This window comes from Hakea prostrata, chromosome 9, assembly GCF_041222555.1.
Source record: "Hakea prostrata isolate BN-2017 chromosome 9, UWA_Hpros_2, whole genome shotgun sequence".
Lineage (NCBI taxonomy): Eukaryota > Viridiplantae > Streptophyta > Magnoliopsida > Proteales > Proteaceae > Hakea > Hakea prostrata.
The window spans coordinates 3,205,418-3,227,107 of NC_142608.1; the positions used below are offsets into that span (position 1 = coordinate 3,205,418).

The 21,690-nt window shown below is 37.8% G+C and overlaps 3 protein-coding genes across 6 annotated transcripts; 2 read left to right on the forward strand and 1 right to left on the reverse strand.

Annotated features, from left to right (window-relative positions):
* The first annotated feature begins 275 nt into the window (after window positions 1-275).
* LOC149004073 (uncharacterized) lies at window positions 276-8,658 on the forward strand. Of its 4 annotated transcripts, XM_089168444.1 has the most exons (12): window positions 276-649; window positions 872-1,000; window positions 1,109-1,224; window positions 2,879-3,017; window positions 3,171-3,467; window positions 3,567-3,714; window positions 4,382-5,353; window positions 5,465-5,703; window positions 5,795-5,868; window positions 7,812-7,920; window positions 8,149-8,174; window positions 8,266-8,658. In XM_089168444.1, exons 3-12 carry the CDS (start codon window positions 1,169-1,171, stop codon window positions 8,300-8,302), a joined length of 2,097 nt encoding a protein of 698 aa, XP_089024570.1. In that variant the 5' UTR covers window positions 276-649; window positions 872-1,000; window positions 1,109-1,168; the 3' UTR covers window positions 8,303-8,658. The 4 variants fall into 4 exon arrangements, with proteins under 4 accessions (XP_089024570.1, XP_089024569.1, XP_089024568.1 ...); XM_089168443.1 differs by having other exon boundaries at window positions 276-1,000; window positions 1,104-1,224; XM_089168442.1 differs by having other exon boundaries at window positions 276-1,000.
* A 2,281-nt stretch (window positions 8,659-10,939) lies between these two features.
* On the reverse strand, window positions 10,940-14,327 carry LOC149004074 (small ubiquitin-related modifier 1-like). The gene is made up of 3 exons (XM_089169535.1): window positions 14,064-14,327; window positions 11,862-12,011; window positions 10,940-11,684 (listed from the first exon to the last, which is right to left on the reverse strand). The coding sequence occupies exons 1-3, from the start codon at window positions 14,145-14,147 to the stop codon at window positions 11,604-11,606; spliced, it is 315 nt and encodes a 104-aa protein (XP_089025661.1). The 5' UTR covers window positions 14,148-14,327; the 3' UTR covers window positions 10,940-11,603.
* A 4,460-nt stretch (window positions 14,328-18,787) lies between these two features.
* On the forward strand, window positions 18,788-21,163 carry LOC149004075 (glucan endo-1,3-beta-glucosidase-like). The gene is made up of 3 exons (XM_089169677.1): window positions 18,788-18,970; window positions 19,053-20,405; window positions 20,675-21,163. The coding sequence occupies exons 1-3, from the start codon at window positions 18,835-18,837 to the stop codon at window positions 20,716-20,718; spliced, it is 1,533 nt and encodes a 510-aa protein (XP_089025803.1). The 5' UTR covers window positions 18,788-18,834; the 3' UTR covers window positions 20,719-21,163.
* The last annotated feature ends 527 nt before the right edge of the window (window positions 21,164-21,690 follow it).

A 21,690-nucleotide genomic window follows, 5' to 3' on the forward strand; every position in this document is an offset into this window, starting at 1 on the left:
CCACAGGCCCACAACGCGTGGATATGTTAATGCTGTAGCCAGTGCCACTAGCTCCTGTAGATAGATAAGCATGGGAGAGCGACCCACGGATCCTATCCAAAAACTATAATGAAGACACCAACAACTCTCCATAGATTAACTAATAGGAATGCGCCACGTAGGATTTTAATGTACAATACATGTGGCATGTAATGGGCTCTGGTGGGCCGGGCCATGGGCATGGACGTTCATAGCTTTCTCTTTCCTTCCTAAGCCCAGTGAGTATCGTGTTTGTATCAGTTGCACCGGGATCTGGTATATGAGTGTCGTCTTTAACGACTCTACTGAAGAAAGAGAAAGAAAGAAGAAAAGGAGAAAGAAATCTGCAAGGAAGAGCAGCAAGGGAAAACGCTGGCGGGAAACTTCTCTGCGGATCTGGAGAATCATTTCACTGCGAAATTTTTTTGAGTTGTATCTTCGTTTCAATTTTGGATTTCAATCATTCAATTGGAACTTGAAAGTTGAAACGTCTAACTAAGCTCTATCTATATTCTCGGATTAGCTGTCTACATGCCTCTACAGTTGTAGGACTTTTAATGACAATCCACTGAATCCAGTCAACGTGTCCTTCACGAGAGGCATCTCATCTCGTCGTGTCAACCAAGCTCTTGTAAGCGAAGGAAACTTTTCTAGCAATTCAGCTCTTTAATGTAATGGAATTAAAGTTTCAGTAATAAATACGTAATGCTGAGTTATGATCTTCTCGGATTTTTGAAATCGACACCAAGCGGTGTTCTTTTCTTCTCTGTTTTTTGTGGGTTCAAGCTTTCATATCCGGAGAAATTGTTCATTAAATGCGCGTAAGAACGTTTTCTATTGTTCTCTGCTCCAGTCTCATGCCTTGGGAGCCGCTCAACAAGTGTGAACTCTTAGACGCGCTTTTGGTATGAAGTTCCGCAGTGTTTGCGCCTCCTATTTTTACTTCTATTATTTCATGGAATTTCGTCGATCAAGGATTCAGGTTCTTTTCCTTCCGTTCCCAACTCTCACCATTCTTGTTCCTTTTCTTTGAATTCTTTCAAATTATGTTTTAACTATTCTAATTGAGGTGAATGGATCGACAGCGCAGCAATTTCTGGCGTATCATTTCCATCTCTGGGCTTCCAATAGAGTTTAGAAAAGAATATCGATGGGGACAAATGGAAACAGCCAATGTTTCTTTCATCTAACAAGTTTACAGATCGGGTACGCTTTCTTCCGTCCTTTTTGGGTGCTCGTCGGAAAACTAATTTCTTTCCTTGTTTCAATGCCTTTTCAATTTCTTGTTTGTAGCTAGAAACTATCTTGATCAGTTAAATAATTGACAATCCATATGAGTGAACTTGTACTTTGGCAAGTTATAAAATTTGAATTAATTGTCTGCATTTTTCTTCTTTGAATTACTTGTCTAACATCCCAAACGATTAGATTCTTCTGTGAGAGAGCTTTGAAATTTTTTTTCTTCAGTTGGTTTGAATCCTGTTACTGAACCAACACTTCATCTTTTGTCAGACGGGTGTGTGACTGTGTGTTGTTAAGTTCACCTGTTAGTGAACCCTACAGGATCTTAAGGGTTAACTGGCAAAGATTATCTCTCTTTAGAAAGAGATATGCTAGGTTATCTGCCGTTGATGATTGAGGATGCTCAAAATGTACTGTGATGGTTGTAAGATTTGTATACATGGTCATTTTCTTTTGCATACCTTGAATTTTTAAACGATAGATCAGTGCTTCTTTCTAGGCTAATATTCACCCTTACGGATTTATTATAAACATTTTTCTTTGTATAGTCTAATATTTTGGTTTCATCTTTACTGGCATCGCTTGAGCTATTTGATGAGAATTTTTCATTTATAAATTCAAATTCCTTGTTATTAACCCTAAATACTCCACAATGTGTAGAGGCAGTAGAGCTCTTGTTTGTTCTTTGATAATTGAATCTCTCATGTATAGAGATACTACTCAATATTACCTGAAGTTTTAATGGAGGGTATACATGGAATAATAGAAAATTTTCTATGCTGCCAACTTTTACTTTTAGCTTTCATAATTTGTGGAGCTCTTGTTTGTCAACTTTCACATGTTTAGTTGAAAAAAGAAAAGTCAGAAAGAAGTTTGCTGCCGCTGTGGATGGTTCTTCCAATCATATTTGTTACCACAAGTAGATAGGAAAAAACCAAATTGTGTTCGTTTGACGAAAAAGATATGCAGCTGTCTTTTGGCAGTGTAACTGCTACAGCTTTGTTTAGATGGTTATCACACACAGATACACATGCACACACTGTTGGGGATGAATGCATAAGCACTAAGAAGAAACCCAGCATGCAATCACACACTACACAAGGACTTTATCATGTTCAACATGAATGCTTATATCCTCGCGAGAGAACTAGTAGTTATTCACAAAAGTGTTAACTCTCACTACTCTCCATCTCACAAATTTGTCTCCCTTTGCTTGTATTTAGGCTTTTCCCAACAGAGAATATAGAACTATGATCCCCACCCAGCTACAATTTTACCTCTGTACATGTAATGACCCATAACTTGATCCAATCACAAATACAGGTGCAATAATAGTTATGTGGATTCACAGAGTACAAGACGTGATGTGAAAAACATAAATGATTCCATAGATTATGATTAATATGTATCCGAAGTAGACCTTAGTATGTTGGTCCTGTATTTTCTTTGAGTGGACTATATTCTAATCTCTAAATAAATATCATTGGTTTGGATGCTGTGGAATGTATTACGCTCTAACAAGTTTATAATCATCTATAGATATATGTTTCTTCACATCTTACTGAACTTCTTCCACTATGATAATGGTGCGTTACTTTCTGCTTTCTTTACCCTGCAGGGACTTACAATCCTATCTTTCACATCTTAGCCTTTTTCTTCCCCCTAAGACTAGGAAATTATATATATTGGTGGACAACCGGCCATGGAAAAACTGGGATTCCAGGGCTGCACACCTGTGGCAGTTGATGGTTACCAAGGTTGGAGCAAATATCCTTATATTAACATTTTCATCACTCTTATGTTGATTGAAAGATATGATTATTTTCACTCCTTTCTTTGAGTAAGAAAGACATGAAAGTTTAATATATACTACTCTACAGTCCAATGTCTTAATATATATTACTCTACAGTCCAGATTGTCCCCATTTGCAAACACTAAAATGCGACGGAAGAGAGAGGATTTTGCAAAGAGACTTGATTTGAGTAGTGGTCCCAGTTCAAACACGTGTAAAGTGAAGAAGTTTGAGAGATGGTTCCAATTGATTGAGAGAGCAACATCATCACGGAAGAATGCTTTGGTGCCTGTGAAAAAACTGAAGAATTCTTTGCTATCAAGCCATAACTTGCACCGGACCTTGTATGGATTTATTGTTTTTGAGGTTGCATGGGCTGATGTTCGTGGTATTAACTATATGAATGAGCTTCAGGTATTCTCTCACTTGCTCTCTGCTCTCTCTTGCTTGTAACATCTTCCTTTTCTTCACTTTTGCTACTGTTGTCCATAAAAATTCTGAATCCAATCTCAGACAGATACATCAATGGCAATTGAGGCAAAATTTATGAAGCGATGGGAGTTTGATAGTATACAGCAAGCCGCAGCATCACTTTCTGTATGGTTCTCTGGTTTACCGTCTGAACAGAGCCTTTTGCAAGAGTCTTTAAATTCCATCATAGGTATTCCACTGGACTCCCACACTTCTGATTTAATGGTGAAGACGTATATGGGAAGAACTTCCCTGTCCATGCATGGTTCAGATTTGTGGTTCACAGAGCCACCCCCAAGCAAATCTATCAAACACAATGAAACTATAGCACTAGGATTATTTTGTAGCACTGCCAACAATATCAAACAGTAATCATAGATAGCTGATGGCAGAGGTTGTCAGTTAATTATTATGGGACAAGTTTGTTTCATGGAAATATTTTGAGTGTTAGATGCTATACCTTATTAACGTATTCATGTTGAACAGCTGGCTCTTAAATATCTTAAATATCTGATTTTTTCTTCCTTCCACTTAAATTGATCATATCACTTTTGGCTCCCCTTCCACCAGTCTGATTTATTTCCTTGATGTTGCTGTTACTTTATCTCTAATCTGTTATATCATTAGGTCTGCTTGCATAGGAAACCCACAATCTGGTGCAGGTCGCATTATTTTTTTTCCTGGAAAGTTATTTTATTTGTGTTCCTTTCTAGGTGTGTTCTAGGCACTTAGATGTATCCATAATAGCATGGGCAGGAAGTGCAATTCTCACCACCTGATTTGATTCAATCATTCTTGGTTTTGGCATTTTTTTTCTTTTTCTTTTGACTGACTGATACTGTATGGAAACCACACAGGAGAGGTGTTCTATGATGCTCAAGACTGTGGCCCAAATGACAGTGGTGAGAGTGTTTGTACTGACAGTGGCTATGCTGAAGATGAATGCTCCAGCAGCCTTGGTGGCAACTTTAGTGTATACCCTGGAAACACTGAATACGGAATGAGCACTTATCACACTCCTCCACCTGCTGTTGGCCCATACAAGAGAAGGAAAATTATAAAGTGCAATAGTGTCGAAGGTGAAGCTGATGCATTTTCTGAAAATATTCACAGTGAAAGTGGTAGCTCCCCCGAATATAAAGAGGCTTCTACATCGGGAACTAGTAGTGATAGTGAAAATGTAGTTGAAGCTACCCAATACAGAGATGTCTTAATTTTGTTCAAGTTTGATGACCCTTGCCTTCCATTTAAGTTGAGATCCATCATTATGTCTGATCTACGGTTACTTACTTTATTGGAGGCTGGACTTCCATCTTGGGTTATTTTTCTTCAGTCATATCCAGTATTTTGCCATCTCTATCGTCCATGGATGTGTCCTTTAGCAAGAGCTCTTTATGTGCTGGTTTCAGTTGTCACAGTACTGATCGGGTTTTATGACCTGTACAAAAATGTTCCACTTCTGAAGGCTACTGCATCACGTTTGTGTGGACCTCTGGTTGACTGGATTGATTCTTGGGAGATGATCTCAAGGATTAAGTACTTGGGTACCATGCTATTTCTGCATAATTTTGAGAAAGCCGTTAAGTGGTTTTTAATGATCAGTCGAACTATTAGATCATTCCTTTCGGTTCTGACACAACCAATGGCTGGGCCTCTCGCTGAGCTTTTGGGTTTCCTTATTCCCATCTGGAGTATATGTCTTAACGTAGTAACAAGCTTCTGTTCAGTTTTTTGGGTTGCAATTAGTTCTTCTTGCAGCTTAGTTGTGGAACTAGTGGAGATCTTATTGAGCCCAGTGCATTTCATCCTCTCTTTAGTATGGAGCATTGGTATGGCATCCACTAATCTATCAACTCAGTCCAGATTTGCTATTGCTTCATCTGTCAACCAAATTTCTTACTCATATTGACACCAATTCTTATTGATGATTCTTTTCACAGGTTCCTCCATTCTGTACCCAATACTTTGGGCCATCTGGGAAATACTTTACATACCTATTCGCCTGGTTCTTTTGATTGGAAGTTTTATATCTTCTGTCTACTCTTGCACATATGCTTTTCTAGGAGAGGTTTGGATATTTTTGAGTAGTATATTCCAGATTGCATCAGCTTCTGGGGCAACAGTGAGCACATGTGAGGTTTCCATGTGGCGTTCACTGTGGAATGATCTTTTCTCCCAGGTATTTAGGACTTCTATTACTGATGTTGACATTGTTAGAGTTAAACTCCATCATTTTACTAGTTAGTATTGATTATTCTTCTTCTTTGCAGGTCTTTCGTGCTATTCGAAGCATATTAAATGGCTTTGTTGCCTTCTTTGCCACCTGCAACAGGCACCGCTTAAGGTATGTTCCAGCCCTGTATATTACCTTTGTCCTTTTTCTCGTTTATATGCATGTTTTTCTGGCTGTAACTTCTACTCTGATTCCTTTTATAATGTTGGTGACATCTTCCATAAATCAAGGTGTTATACTCTAGTTAAGACATGATTAACAAAGGCAAAAGGCTACTTATTTTAAGGAAAGTGAGTAGACAGAAGTTCATATGTCATCTTACAATTTTACTGAAAAAGCAGGTTTACATGACTCAGTCAGAAAATGATACTTATATTGAGACATGTGATGTATGTTGTTGTCATTGATCGCCAATTTTAATAGAAATGTTCAATAAAAAGTCGTAGGGTATCTCTTAGAAGAAGTGATGGTTGTATCCTGCTTTCAGTTACGACGGATTTTTGTAAGACATGTATGTGTTGTACGTATCTACCACTTTTCAGCTCAGAAATCTGTTGCTAAAATAGTGGCAACGAGTTAAATATTTCCCTGAAGGTGGAACATCTCAATTTAAGTGTGTAGTCCTACCCTAATTCATAGGAGGTAGATGAACCACCTAATTAACATTTTAACATGATGTGCTTTTGTGCACAGCAATGACAATTTGGCAAGAAATCAACTTTCCCCAGCTAGCTACTGGAAGTTCATTACCTTCAAAGCCTATGTGGTGCAATTAATTACATCCAATATTATATTTTTCTCCTACTTAAGCCAGTGAGAACAAAGAATGTCAAAGAGGGTGTCAACAAACACATTAGTAAGGATATTATCAATAGACCTGAATAGAAGCCTCTTATAGGGAGGGTTAAAGAGATTGACAAATTGGTAAGGCTGATTCAGCTGATATGACTGATCTTCCAATTATACTTTCATGAATTGGCGAATATTCGTTGTATAGGTCAAGCTACCTTTGGATTGGCAACGCTTCAATCAGATCTTGGGTTTGGAAGATTAAATCCTTGTAAGAGAGGTTGGGGAGAAAAGATTAGGGGATTATTATTGTGAGACAATGTGAAATGAATTCTAAATGAGAAAACTGATTTTTCTTCCTTGACCTGTAGCTAGTTGCGTGGCAGTATGCTTAGATTAGAGATTCAAAGGAGCTAGAAAAACAAGAGGCTGAACAAAATGAATTGGAGAGAAGTAATCTCAGGAGTGGCAAGGACCTATCACATCCTGAATTCCTATTACTTGAAAAAAGACTTAATGGATTTGTAACGGATGTGAAATGAGTTAAATGAGAAGTTGGTTTTTCTCTTTCTCAACCTGCAGCGACATACATGGCAGAGGAGGCAGAAGAACTAGGGTCTGACCCAAATGAAATGGAATGAAGTATTTAAATAAAGCTGAATCAGTATTCGTGTAGCCAACCCTGTTAACCCAGTACAATCTAAATACAGGGTACCATAGTAAATAGCATCAACTTTTAGGTTGGACCAACACTGTCGATGCTTGAGCACCCAAACATCACATATTGAACAATAGGAGCCTCAACCACTAATACCTCAGATGTGAATCAATCTATATGTGTATCAGTCTTTGGTTATAAGTGCTAGTTCTGTTATGGATTTTTCTGCCCCTAGAAACCATCAAACTAACACATGGACACCATTAAGCAGTGGCAGAAATAACTGGGTTCTTTTACATTTCACCTGATTCAGACATCAAAGATCAGGATTTTGCAATTAGTGTATAACGTGCTCTCTCTCCCTCTCTCTCTCTCTCTCTCTCTCTCTCTCTCTTAAAGTACTTTCTGGAAATTTGAAATCATTCTGAGTACAAAATGAAGAAAATCAGGATATTTGAGTTTTACCCCCCCCCCCCCCCAAATTTATAATCTTTCATATTCTGTCATTTTCTCGTCTTTTATTTTTTTGGTTTCCTTTCTTTACTCTTCTGTCCCAAGCTTGACGGACATATCTGTTTGACATTTTTTGAATTTTATCTTGTGCCAGCATTTATAATCATGTCCTAGAACTTATCCGGCAACTAGCTAGTCTATCCCACAGATCTCGGTCCAGGAGCTCCGGTGATTATGTACAGAAATATGGAGCTCACCCTCCGGTACGTTCTTGGGAGATTGCTTCAAGCACATACATGCATACACCTCCAGTGTTGTATTTCCATATTTCTCTTGTTCATTGTTAAGCAGATGATAATGCTGTTCTTGATCTCTTCTGTGATGTTGTATTCCTAAATATCCATTTGTGATTTGCTACAATCATTGCATCCTAATATATCAGTGGTCTCACTTATCTTTGGTTTCTTTTTCCCATTGGCTTGGCTCAACAGGTGACTGCGAGGAACAAGCATGAAAAGTAAGTCCAGTTGAGTCCAGAAAACACTCTAATCTTACTGGGAGTCCTTTTATACTATGATTATAAGTTCCAGATTCCGTTTGAAATGCAGAAACTCCCAGGAAAATAGTAAGGAAAAATTCATTTGAGACGGCCAGTGAGAATCACAGATTGATGATACTAGAATTGCATACTCTGCAGCTTCAGGTACTGATTTAGGAAGTGGCTTTATTCCAGATTCCATTTGAAATGCAGAAACTCCCAGGAAAATAGTAAGGAAAAGCATGTTTGAAATGGCCAGGGAGAATCACAGATTGATGATAGATCCTAGGATTTTATTTTTTATTTTTTGGTTTAGTATACTAGAATTGCATACCCTGCATCTTCATGAAGTGGCTCCATCAAGTGTGTTATTTCTACTCATTAGTTATTCTTCTCGGAGCCGACCGTGATGTAAATTTTCATAAGAATGTATGTAAAGCTCCCCCAATTCAATTTTGTTTCATTCCCTTGTTTTTTTCTTTGTTTTTTGGTGATCAAACTTTCATTAAGAGATAGGGCCAGGATGGGATACTGAATATAACCGCAATAACCACTCAGAGGAACATGGCCAATAACTCGGCCCCCGAACCGAGTAAGCCTTCTGTGCTAGATGATCCGCAACACAGTTGGATCTTCTAAAAACATAAATGAGTTTAAAACCCAAAAATTTACTATCTATAAATTTTGTATCTTCAATTACAAATAGTATAAGAATAGGGGTAAGGCAGTCTCTGATGAGTAATAAGTCACTAGTAGCTGAGAATTGGTTTCTATCTCCACATATTCAAAGTCATTAACTATTGCTTCTAACATCAGAAAATGATTTGGGAAAGATGTTGCCACTAGTGGCCTCTCTCAGTCTCTAGTGATGATTCCCATGCCTTCCTCCCTTGTTTTTTGTTGCCAAATTGCATCGGTGTTCACCTTAACAAAAGGATGGTTCGGTTTCATTCCCTTGTTTTAATTGTCATGATTTTGTTACATGCCATATAAGGGTGTCAATTTGGTTAAAAAACCGTTAAACCGCACCGCTTTAACCTTCCGCTGCCGTTTCCATTCGCCCTCTTTGGTATTCGGTTTGGTCATCGTGGGTAAATACCGTACCGACGCTTTATCGATACCGATTACCATTTACCGACCATACCGTAAAGATATTAACCCTTTTAAAGTTTAAACCCTAAACTTATCTCAGAGAGTCACGCTTCACTTCGAAGAATCAAAGGACAAGAGTCACAAAGATAGAGAACACTGCCAGTGTTGGGAGCATAGAGAGTGATATTATATAATGCTTGAGGTAAGAAACTAATCAAATGTTATAGATCTAATTAATTATTTACTACCCTTTCTTATCGTTTGAAAACATGGACATGGACCGTAGTCAGTAAACCAGACTCGGTCAGGGGGCAATGGAATAGACAGAATCCAGTGAATGAATTGGAAGTCTTGAGAGAAGAATTCCCTCTCCCTTGGTTGACAAGCAAAGACAGAAAATAATGGATAGATTTAATGATTGCTCTTTTATGGGTTTTTGTAGATCATGGCAATGTTGCTGAGCTCAAGCATTTCAGCAGCTTTAGCAATTGCATATCAGCAGTATGTGGCTTCTTCCACCATCACATATCTAGACTTTAAAAAAGCAAGAACTGTTCCCATATAAAACCCATTACAAGTGACAAAACAAGAAGAAGAGGGCACAGAGAAGCAAGACAATCCGTAACAAACCGCACCGTCCGCCCATGCCGTTTTCATACCGTTTCATACCGTCCTTTTTAAATTACCGTTTTCATACCGTCCGATAAATTGGCGGTATGGTTATGGTTTGAGGTTTTAAATTCAATCCGTCCATACCGTCCGATTCCGTCGCGAATCGCACCCTTAATGCCATACGAAGAGGCATTGTGCTAGGCGAGCACCATCATTTTGAATTGGTTTGGTCATCTAGATCTGCCTCTTCTGGGTGCATCCGAAATCATCCCAACAAATCCAATTGCGAGTAGACCTGTAAACGGATTGGATTCGGCTCGGATACACTAGTATCCGAATCCGAATCCGATTAGCAAATCCGCTATTTGAATATGAATCCGGCAAAAATTTAGAGAATGCATTCGAATTCGAATCCGAAACTTTATCAGATATCCAATTATAATCCGTATTCAAATCCGAAACTTTATCAGATATCCAATAATAATCCGTTTCGATAAACTATCCGATTATTGATTGATAATTGTCACTTTTTTATATTTTTTTATTATAAATTTCTAATTTTCCATTATCGAATATCAATTTCCAAATCCATATCCAATTAACATCCATCTATTTTTAAAGAAAAAAAATGTTAAATACTTTACTTTATCAGGATAAATTTTTATCCAAATATTATGCAATCCGATAAACAATTATCCGAATCCGAATCTAGTTGCTTAGCAAACGGATATTTTCCAGTAAGAAAATTCCAACTACAAATACCCTTAAACGAATATGAATTCGGAGGCAAATTTCGACTATCTATTTACAGGTCTAACAGCGAGCGTGTTCCTCAACTAGATTCGGATTATTCCTCAACTAGAGCGTGTTCCTCACGTACTGAGTATTCTTGGAGATTCTTGGCGCTGTAGCTTGGTGGTTACCCTACAAATCCAATATGGATCTTTAAGCCCCTAACACATCGGGCAACTTCTATTAGAAGGGGGGGGGGAAACGCATTGTTACAAATATTTACACATGGCGACCATTCCTGCTATAAAAATGCTCCCATTTTTTTGTGGTTTCCTAAGACACATTTCAAACACCCTACATATAACCTCATAGGATTCATTTGACCTCTTGTTTTTCCCAACACTTTCTAAACCGTCCAGTCATTTTACCAGGCAACGTGAACTCATACGTTACTACCAACGCCAGCGAGACCAATACATAAAAACCAGCACCAGCAATAACGACAAGTATCTTGAACCAAACAGGATTTTTTTTGTCAGCAGCCGTGACAAGGACCGTTTCAAATGGCCAGCATGTACAAATCCTAATCCAGTTATTACTTCCACAGCATCCACATCAAGGCAAACGGGTAAGACAGAAGTGCATATGGCATTATGCATGATGCATTCAGGATTTGACAATTTCCGTAATCGTGTGAGCAGGTTCTAATGACTAATGAGAGACATAAGGCAGCACTATAGTAAGAAATCACAATATACTTCCAAGAGATGACGACTGATGGCATCTCTGTTACTATTCAAGGAACTTTTAGTCCTGGACTTTCTACATTAAAATTCTTCAGCTACTCTTTTTACATACCAAGAAGCTTCCTTGCAAGCCTAGGATTAGAAAAGAAGAAATTCCATGGAAAACCAATTACCGATTATATCCATATGTGATCTGGTCTTCCATCAAAACCTGGAACTAATCCACCTAACCATTTATAGCAGCACCCAAAGCGCCGCCTGTCTGGTGCAGCATAGCATCAATCTCATCCCCATCTTCCATTTCCAGCTGTTACCAATAAATAGAATTAGAGCATAGCATTTGACAACAGCAATCCAAATACTAATCCAAAGAACATAGGAGACAAGGAATGAGTTTCTTCTTTTCTTTTTGGGGCAGGGAATGGGGGAGAGAAGAAAACCGGACGGGAAGGGGCGGAGGAGGGGGGATGTAAGAAAGAGAGACCTCATCAGGAGTCTGCTCTCCTCGCAGACGACGACCATCAAACAGAAAGGCAATTGAGTTGATCTCCACAGATTGGCGATCACAGTATGCATTCATGAGCTTCCGCAGTTGAGTGCTTCTCTTGATCCTAAAGAAAACTTCATTCCCATCCTAGAAGCAGATGCAGCAAGACCAACAGAAATAAGTATTGCAGGAATGAGTTCACAACTATGGTTTTATTCAAAACATGATGGTGAAATCCTAAAATTTGAACCAGAATAGATCAGTACAATCCAAACTCTGATCAATTTTCACAGCCCTCTTCTTAATCGCTCATGATGGCATGACCCTTATTAATGAATTCCCTCCCCCACCCCTTCCTCCCTTTTAGACACTGAAACTAGCAAAAAAAGAATCAATGGAAGTCACCTCTTGTAGGAAGATTTACATGCAATGCTGAGTAAAAACAATACAAAATTAATATATCTGAGAAAATCTTTGCTTCTTTTTTTCAATTCCAAATTCTAGCGTTAAGCTGATTCTACCCGAATTCTGTATCTTAAAACTTTGAGAAAATAATAGCTCTGGAGCAAATTGAACCAGCAAAAACAGTCATAACCATTGAAACCATTACAAAAATACCACTGGAAAACATAACTGAATTATATAATAATAATTTGGAAATAAAATATGACTGGGAAATACTAGGAATAGGGATAGCGAAAATAGGGCCAAGAGCATTTAGTATTAATTAGCAGGTTCATTTACTGCTGGTTCAGGACTAAAAGAAATAAGCATTTTTTTTTAATTCAAAATGTAAAACAAAGCCAAGAGAATGTCACCTAGGTTGACATAAAAAAAGAACAAATTCAGGCTCATGCTAAACCTGGAAATTTTTCAATGTGCCCATTTGGCAGTACTCATAGCCCTATAAGAACAACAATGCCCATCTGTTCTACCAGAAATAACATTTGGTGCAATCTTCTGTCTTAGTAGCTGTGTGCATAAGTGAACATTCACAATACAGTCATTACATCGAAACATGAAAATAAAAAAGAATGAACAGCCCGTACAGATCAGCCACAGTCTGGAGGTCTGAACACCACATCCAGAGCAGGTGAAAGAACAACATAATATTGGATCACTGTCTAGATTCCAGAAACAATGAAATCCATTAAAAAACCATGTTGTGTTGCATTAAATCAGACCCACAACCTACTTATCCAACATTGCAAATATACCCAGTAAAACACAAATCGCCAGTAACAAAAGCCATCTCAATTTAATAGAACTGTGGTTTACACCCACATTAGTTGTTCATACTACAAGGAACACGTTTAGATAATCCCTACTTCAGAATCAACTCAACAACTCCCAAGAAGAGTTCCTCACTAAGAAGCCTGTCAAACGAGGGGTGCTATTGTCTTCTATTATAAGAGAGCAGCAAGCAGTTTCATTAAATGAATCTAAGTCAAACACTATCCTTATGGAAAAGGAACTTGAGTAACAAACTGCAATTTCAAGAAGTGACACAATTGGAACAAGAACCCAATTATTAACCAACATGGGAGATTTATAAACTAGAATACAGAATTGTTCTCAGATATATTAGGATCTCAAAGATTGGAACTATCTTCCACCCATTCATGCACGCATTTCTGTAACTACCAACGCATATACAGGTTCACCATTTGATTCCAACACTACCAGTGTTCCGATGACAAGAATGAAGACCTGCTACCACCGTGGCTCCACATGCGAGGAAAAATAAAAGAAAGACCCGCAACAAGATGGAAAATAACTCCAAAAAACAACTGAAACCTAAGCACACCTATCTAATCCGCAAATACCACATATAGATAACCTCTCAGAATTCGCTCATCAAAGAAAAAGATGAAGGCTAAAGTTCCAATTACATTACGAATGAGGAGTTTCGAATAAGTCCTAAAATCAAGACATTCTTGTAGCTACGGAAAACTCTAACATCAAAGAAACTGACAAATACAAAGTAGCAAAGTAAAGATCTGTACAAAACATTTTGCAGGATTCTTTTACCCCCCCCCCCCCCCAGGTAGATTAAATATGCCCCATACATCAAAACCCTAGAATCAAAATGGAAGGAAAGGAAAGGAAATCAATAAAATGAAATTAAGCACCAGAACAAAACCCTAACCAAACCGAATCGGGAAAGAACAGCGAGAAGCAAGGGAAAGAGGATCAGACCTGGCCCTTGACCTTGAGATTGATATGAGCCCCAGACTGATCGTTGGGCTTCTTATCTTCTTCCTGGTTTGTCACACCCGACATTCTCTCCCACTTTCTTTTAGGCCAGTGACGAAGCGAGAGCGAGACGATGAGGCTTTGTCTTCCTCCCTCCTGCTACTGCTGCAAATCCACGCAACCAGATCGGGACTTCGGAGTTGCTGCTTCGTCTCTTTCTCTTTTCTGCTTTGTTCTTGGGTAGAAAAGAATAATGATATACGAGCACAAATGAATCGAACGGCTCGGATTTTATAAAGATTTCATTTTCCAACATCCATCAATGCAAAAATGAAACGACGGCTCGGAAATACGTGATGGTTCGATTTCCAACATCGTCATCATTGCATTGCAAACCATCTCTATTCTCCTGCTTTCGTTCTCATTGGTCTTCGTGTTGGTGTAGGTACTACACAACCATCTAGCTCTTGATCTAGCTCAGCCTTGCTCTGTTGTTGTATATGTGGGCCCAGGTGTGAAATGATTGATGCCTTTTTGAACACAGTCATTGATAGACTTAGATTCTCCCCTGGCTCAACCGGCAGTTTTCCCAGATTTACTATGGGCTTGGGCATACTGTAGACTGTGGACCAAGACCAACTGTAGCCTTACACAGTCAATCTTGTTTTTGGGATGTCAAGCCCAAGCCCAAGCCCAAGCTCAACCATTTTTCAAACTTGAATTAACGCGGGTTTTTCTTGGGTTGAGTTGGGTTGGGCTCACCTAGGTTATATCAGACAAGAAATTATGAAGTCTGAAAAAAATTAAGTCCAAACTTGCTTTTGCTGAAAAAGGGAAAAAAAATTAAAAACTTGCACTACCCAAACTTGAAAAGAAAAGGGTCCAAAGTCCTAATTTAAGAGCTTGGGTTTTACCAAGTGAGCCCACCCATTAAGGTTATCTTTTCTATTTTCTATCTTTTGTGATTAATTTTCTTGTAATTCCTTATTATAATTTTCAGAGCTGATTTAAGAATCATTAGTGAAGAACTCTATTTTCTTCTAAAATCTCTTCAAAATTTTAGGAAAAATCTAGTAGTTTTTTGGAATTTGAGATTCACGTTGTTACACTAAAAATATGAATTAGATTTATGGGTAGATTTCAAATCTAGAGATTTCAAATAACTATATATTTGCAAATTCACAAAAATCACAATTTATAAAATTAAATGTTTGGTTGTGGAATGAAATCCACAATTTCATTCCCATCCTAAACATCTAATTTGATCAACTATAATTCTTGTGATTGTGTAAATGTATAGATTTTTTGAAATCTCTAGATATTCCCCTGAAATCTCCAGATTCACGTTTTTAGTGTAAAAAGGTGAATCTCTAGATTTTCTCAATCTAAAGATTTCTTCAACCAAAGTTTAGGATTCTCGAAATCATGAGTCCAGTCTTTGAAATCTCTGGATTCATGTAACCAGACAGGCCTATTTCAAATATTTAGAGATTTCAAATCTATTGAGTCATAATTTATAAAATTAACTGTTTGGTTAATCAAATATGTGGAATGAAATATTTGGAATCATCAATGATTTTTGTGAAATGCACAAATGTTTAATATTTTTATAGTAGGGATGAAATCTATGGATTTCACCCGATACCCATAAATCTATAGATTCACATTTTTAATGTAAAAATATGAATATTTAGATTCCATGAATCTAGAGATTTTCACAACCAAACGAGTATAAATATAGCATTCATGAATCCAGAGATTTGAAATCTCTGGATTCATGTAACCAAACATGCCCTTAATCTGATTTTTAGTAACTGCCCTTACGAGGAAATTAGGTAATTTATGGAGGATAACAATCCTAAATCCCTCGTTATTCAATCAACCACAATTCATCTTGACCCCCCTTATCCAGGTTGTTGTCTAGGCTAGTGCCATGTGGTGGTGTTTATTGGGCCTACTGTTGGTTCAACACTATGAATTTCATTAAATCCGTGTTGCTCAAAAAATGGTTTCATTCATTTCAAAAGAAAATCGATTTCTTTTTTCACTTGATATAGTTATATATGTACACATGATATTTTGAGCAGTTGGGATTTAATGAAATCTATGTCTCATCCAACCAAAGGTGAACACCATAGGCACTACCACGTCAGTGGCACTAGCCTAGCAAACATTCTAATGCAAAACTCACAGCTCATCCTAATTTTATAGGTAGATTTTTCAGATCATTCGTGCGATAGCACCCAATCACCCACTAGGGCGGAATCATCAAACTTAATCTTCACCACTCAACAAAACATGCGAACTATGTTTTTCTTTTGTAAAGATGTATGATTTTCAAACCATATAAATATGGTATTAGGCGTGATAAGGATGGTTTTTCATCATGTCCTTAATTGTCTCTAATTTGAATTCTTTCCATATCATTTTATCCCCTCATTTGAATTATTTCAATATCATTTCATCTTCTCATTTGATTTCTTTCCATTTATCACTCCTCTCATTAGAATTCTTTCCATATCATTTCATCTTCTCATTTGAATTCTTTCCATTCATCACTCTTTACATTTGAATTCTTTCCATATACCATCTCATCCTTCCATTTCATCAATATCCTAATTTGGCTTTGGCTTGATTTGGTTTCTCTATTAAATCATTTCCATACAAACATTTTCATGTATCATATTTTCATATAAATATTTCCATGTATTGTATTTCTATGTTTTATATCTTTCTTTTATTATTCATAGTTATCTATATATTTGAGGTTCTCTAATATGAAATCATTCAACCATTTTTTTCATTGATGTTGTTTCTTAATATATGGTCATATGACTATATGAAACAGAGTTATGTGAATTTCTTTACATGTAGAATTTTATGTGTGAACCAGAGACATTAAAGTCTATGTAACCTTGAACCATATGCCAAAAATTTCTGACTATAGACGTAAATTTGGTATTCAATTAATCTTATCCAAACTTGTTTTGTAGTCTTACATTCTTACCTACTCCACAATGTTTTGAACTCCTTTCTCCTGTCACCATATTTCCACCTGCCTAAATTTTAAATGTCAAGTAGATGAACCATATCTGAATATCCTGCTCTGCTCTGCTCTGCCAGCCTCCATTTTAATACAGTTTTTGGTGATGGTGGGTGGATCATAGTCGTCTGATAGATCTATAGTTCCTTCTCATATATATATCTCCACCTGTTTACACCTGCAATACCTTTGTGGTGACTTCATGCATCAGTTCTTGTTCAGGAAAAATGGAAAATGGGTGACAGAACTCAAAAGTATCTCCAAACAAAAGTCTTTCTTCCTCACTTGTAAATTACCAACCTATAGGATTTCTTCACTTTACACGAAATTCTTTCTTTCTAATTAGAAAAATATTTCAGGAGCCGTGTTTGTTTTTCTTCTTCTTCTTTGTCTACAATGATGGAAGTCCCACAAATTTATTTTCATTGATTCTCCTGTTATCCAGACGTATCAATGCAAACCAAATCTGAAAAATGCAGTTTAGAAAACAGGGAGGATTAGAAGAGTACGGATCCTCATCCCATCGGGAGCACACACTGCTCCCCCATAGCTTTCCAACCACACAAATACGTAGGGCCCACAGGTGAAAAACACTTTTTGAAAAAAAAAAAAACTTCAAATTTTCATCTATGGGCCTTACGTGTTTGTGTGGTTGGGAAGCCGTCGCAGAGCAGTCTGTGCTCCTTCGACGGGGTGAAGATCCGGAATTGGATCAAATTTATTTTAATCTTGAACTTTAAATATTGGTTAATTAGCCTTATGATTTTTTTGATAGATTGATTGGGTGCTGTACAATTAAAGTGCAATACCTGCAACGAAGTCGAGATTTTGATATCAACCGTCCATTTCAAAAAATTTATTTTTACACTTATGAGGAAAAAATGATCGACAATCTCTACAGTTTGCGGCACAATTGCACAATACTGGCTTGTTGTCTATACTGGACTAGACCGGTTAAATTACCCACTCGAGTCTGAGATTATTTAAAATTTACTTAATTTTATTTTTAATTTTTGAAAAAATTGAGATGTCTGAATTAGTTTATTTTTATTTTTATTGTGTTCTCGAATTAATTCAAAATGTTTGATAGGTTTTACGTTTTCCAAGGTTGATAACCTATTGTTGGGTTTATAAACCCCAAAAGAAACCATATGTTCAGAAAAATGGAATCTTTCAAGGACACGTGTCTGGTCAATAAGAAAGATAAGACATCAAATTATCGGTATAACAAGACAGAATTGTAAGGAAGGACTCTTTAAACGGTCAAGTTGGTGGCAACGTTCATAATGCCGAAAAAGACACACATTTTTATCACCGTTATAACGGTCGTCAAAAAAAATAAAAACAAATATTTTTACGTCCCAAAAATTTAATTATTTCATTTTATAAGTATTTTAACGGTCGGATGAAATGACCCTACAAGCAAGGTTTTACTTGGCTGCGCAATTCTGTACAGCCTATGATTCAGATCTTAACATAAAATCTTGACCACACGTTTTGTTTTGTCGTTCAACTATACTATACAAGAAAAAATCACTTAAGCGAGATAAAATAAATTATCAAAATTTCGATCTATACGTTAAGCTGCAGTTTGGTTACATGTCATGAAGCGGGACCCACCACAAAGAGCCTCTATGATCCCTCCCTCCATTCTCTCCACTCTCCCCACGTCGAAGTCTAGATATCGTTACTGGTTCCCCCAGAAACATCTCATTCTGAGTCTATAAATTGATGTGTTCACAGAGGAAAGAAAGCTTCTCTGCTCTCCATAACTTCTTCTTCTCTTTGTTCTCTCCAAATCAGATCATGGAACGTCTCTGTTTTCCTTGTTTGTTCTTATTTCTCTGCATCTTCTCATTTGCAGCAGGTAATATAATCCTAGTTCAATCACTAATCACTATGTTTTTCTGTGTAATCTTCTTGGTTTTTAACGATTTGATGATTTGCAGATGCTGGTTCCATTGGAGTGAACTATGGGCGAATAGCAAATGATCTTCCTCCTGCAGCAAAGGTGGTTCAGCTCCTGAAGTCTCAGGGTTTGGATAAGGTTAAGGTCTACGATACTGATCCTGCAACGCTCAAAGCCCTGGCTGGTTCGGGCATCAAGGTGGTCGTGGATTTACCAAACGAACAGCTCTCCAAGGCTTCTAAGAATCCATCTTTCTGCAACAATTGGGTCCAGAAGAACATTGTTGCTTACTACCCAGCAACACAAATCTACGCCATTGCAGTCGGCAACGAAGTTTTTGCAGATCCGGCGAACACGACAAACTATCTTGTTCCAGCAATGCGCAACATCTACGCTGCGCTCGTCAAATTCAAACTCGATTCTTCCATCAAGGTGTCTTCACCTGTAGCCCTAAGTGCTCTCCAGAACTCTTACCCTCCTTCTGCGGGATCCTTCAAACAGGAGTTAATCGAACCGGTCATCAAACCGATGCTGCAATTTCTGAGCCAGACAGGATCGTATCTCATGGCGAATGCTTACCCTTTCTTCGCTTACATTGATAATTCCGATGTTATCTCCTTGGATTACGCTCTGTTCAGGAACAATACTGGCCAGGTTGATTCCGGCAGTGGATTACGTTATTACAGTCTCTTCGATGCACAAATCGATGCTGTGTTTGCGGCAATGTCGGCTTTGAAGTTCGATTCCGTTGGATTGATGGTGACGGAGACAGGATGGCCGTCGAAGGGAGATTCCAATGAGATCGGTGCGAGCCCAGAAAATGCAGCGGCTTACAATGGCAACCTCGTGAAGAGGATTCTCACCGGCGGAGGAACTCCGTTGAGGCCCAAGGCGGAGATTGAGGTGTTCTTATTTGCTCTGTTCAACGAGAACCAGAAACCAGGAGCTACCTCAGAGAGGAATTACGGGCTTTTCTACCCGAACGAGCAGAAGGTATACAACATACCATTGACGATGCAGGCCGTGACACAAAAGGGATCTGTGAGCGGCGGAGGGAATAACCAAGCACCCACAACCGCACCAGCACCCACAGCCGCACCCTCACCTGCAAAGGGCAGCGGCGGCACCTCTGTATCGACGAACTTGGCTGGGCAAACGTGGTGTATTGCTAATAATCAAGTAGGGAATGAGAAGTTGCAGGCGGCTTTGAATTATGCGTGCGGTGAGGGAGGAGCAGATTGTAGCCAGATCCAACCGAATGGGTTTTGTTACGATCCGAATACACTGGAAGCACACGCTTCGTTCGCATTCAATAGTTACTACCAGAAGAATGGCAGACGCACTGGAACCTGTGATTTCCAAGGAGCTGCTTTCGTCGTTTCCCAACCACCCAGTAAGTGTTCGATCTTTTTCTCACTCGTCAGCCATTGATGATTATTGTAACCCATTTGGACGAGAGACCAGTTGCAGGTGAAGGTGATGGTGACTGTAGAGAAAAGTTCCCTTTCCCTCTGGTTTTTTCAAAATTTTCACCTTTCACTTTCACATTCAAAAGGGTTTCCCTATCTGGTTTCGATTTCTGAGAAATTTTGGGTTTTGTTTTCACCTGAGAAGTGCAAATTGATGACTAATCTATATTTCTCTTGTTGTTTTTGTTTGCAGAGTATGGGAAATGCGATTTCACAGCTACTGCTACTGGTAATTAGACATGGAGGAAAGATATGTAATTTTTTGAGATTTCGTTCGTATTATTTATTATTGGTAGAGAGAGATAGAGAGATTATTTAGAAATTTATTAGAGTGCATTGATGGGAGTTGTAGACTCTTAATATTAGATGGTGGTTATGGTTACAAGAACTACCCAAGATCCAACATTCTTCTGGATATGATCCTATATTCTTCTGTACCATTTTCCAGATTCTACTTTTGTAATTAAGAAAACCTACTTATTCATTAAATCGATAATTAAGAAATAACTGGATCCATCACCCAATGTTGATCATCCATTTAAAGTGTGATGATATCTCCGCAAGAACTCATAATAGAAGTTCCACCCAAGAGAAAATTATGAATATAGCTATCAACCTAATTGAGTGATAGCCATTATGAGAGGTGAAGGATTTCTTTGAGGCCAAAGTGTTTATACTTGAAGATAATTGGCAAAAAGTACATATATTAAGTATATCAAATTGGAAGAGACAGTCGAAAATACTTCTTAAATTTGCATAATTGTACATTTTGTTTCAAATCATGGTTAAATAATTTCATATAATCCTTTTAGCATAATTTTGGAATGTCTATACTTTTTGTCAATTATGTTGGGATATCGCTGAAATATTTTCTTGTCAAAATGTAATAGACATTTATAATAGAGTGTTTTTACGTGTGGATCCTCTCTTAGTGGACCACAAACTAATGTTGAATCCATTTAGTATATTCAAATTTCAAATGTGAAAGGATCAAAATGTCTTTCAAATTACTTATTGCATTAATGGACCCCATTTTTTGATTTTTTTTTTTTTTTTTGGTACTAAGGAGCTTTATTATGAGTCAGGATCATCTTCCTCTTCCCGACCACAAAATCAATGGGGCCCACAAGTGAAAAATACTTTTTAGAAAAAAATAAAAAATTTCACCTGTGGGTTCCATTGTGTTTTTGTGGTTGAGAAGCCATCAGG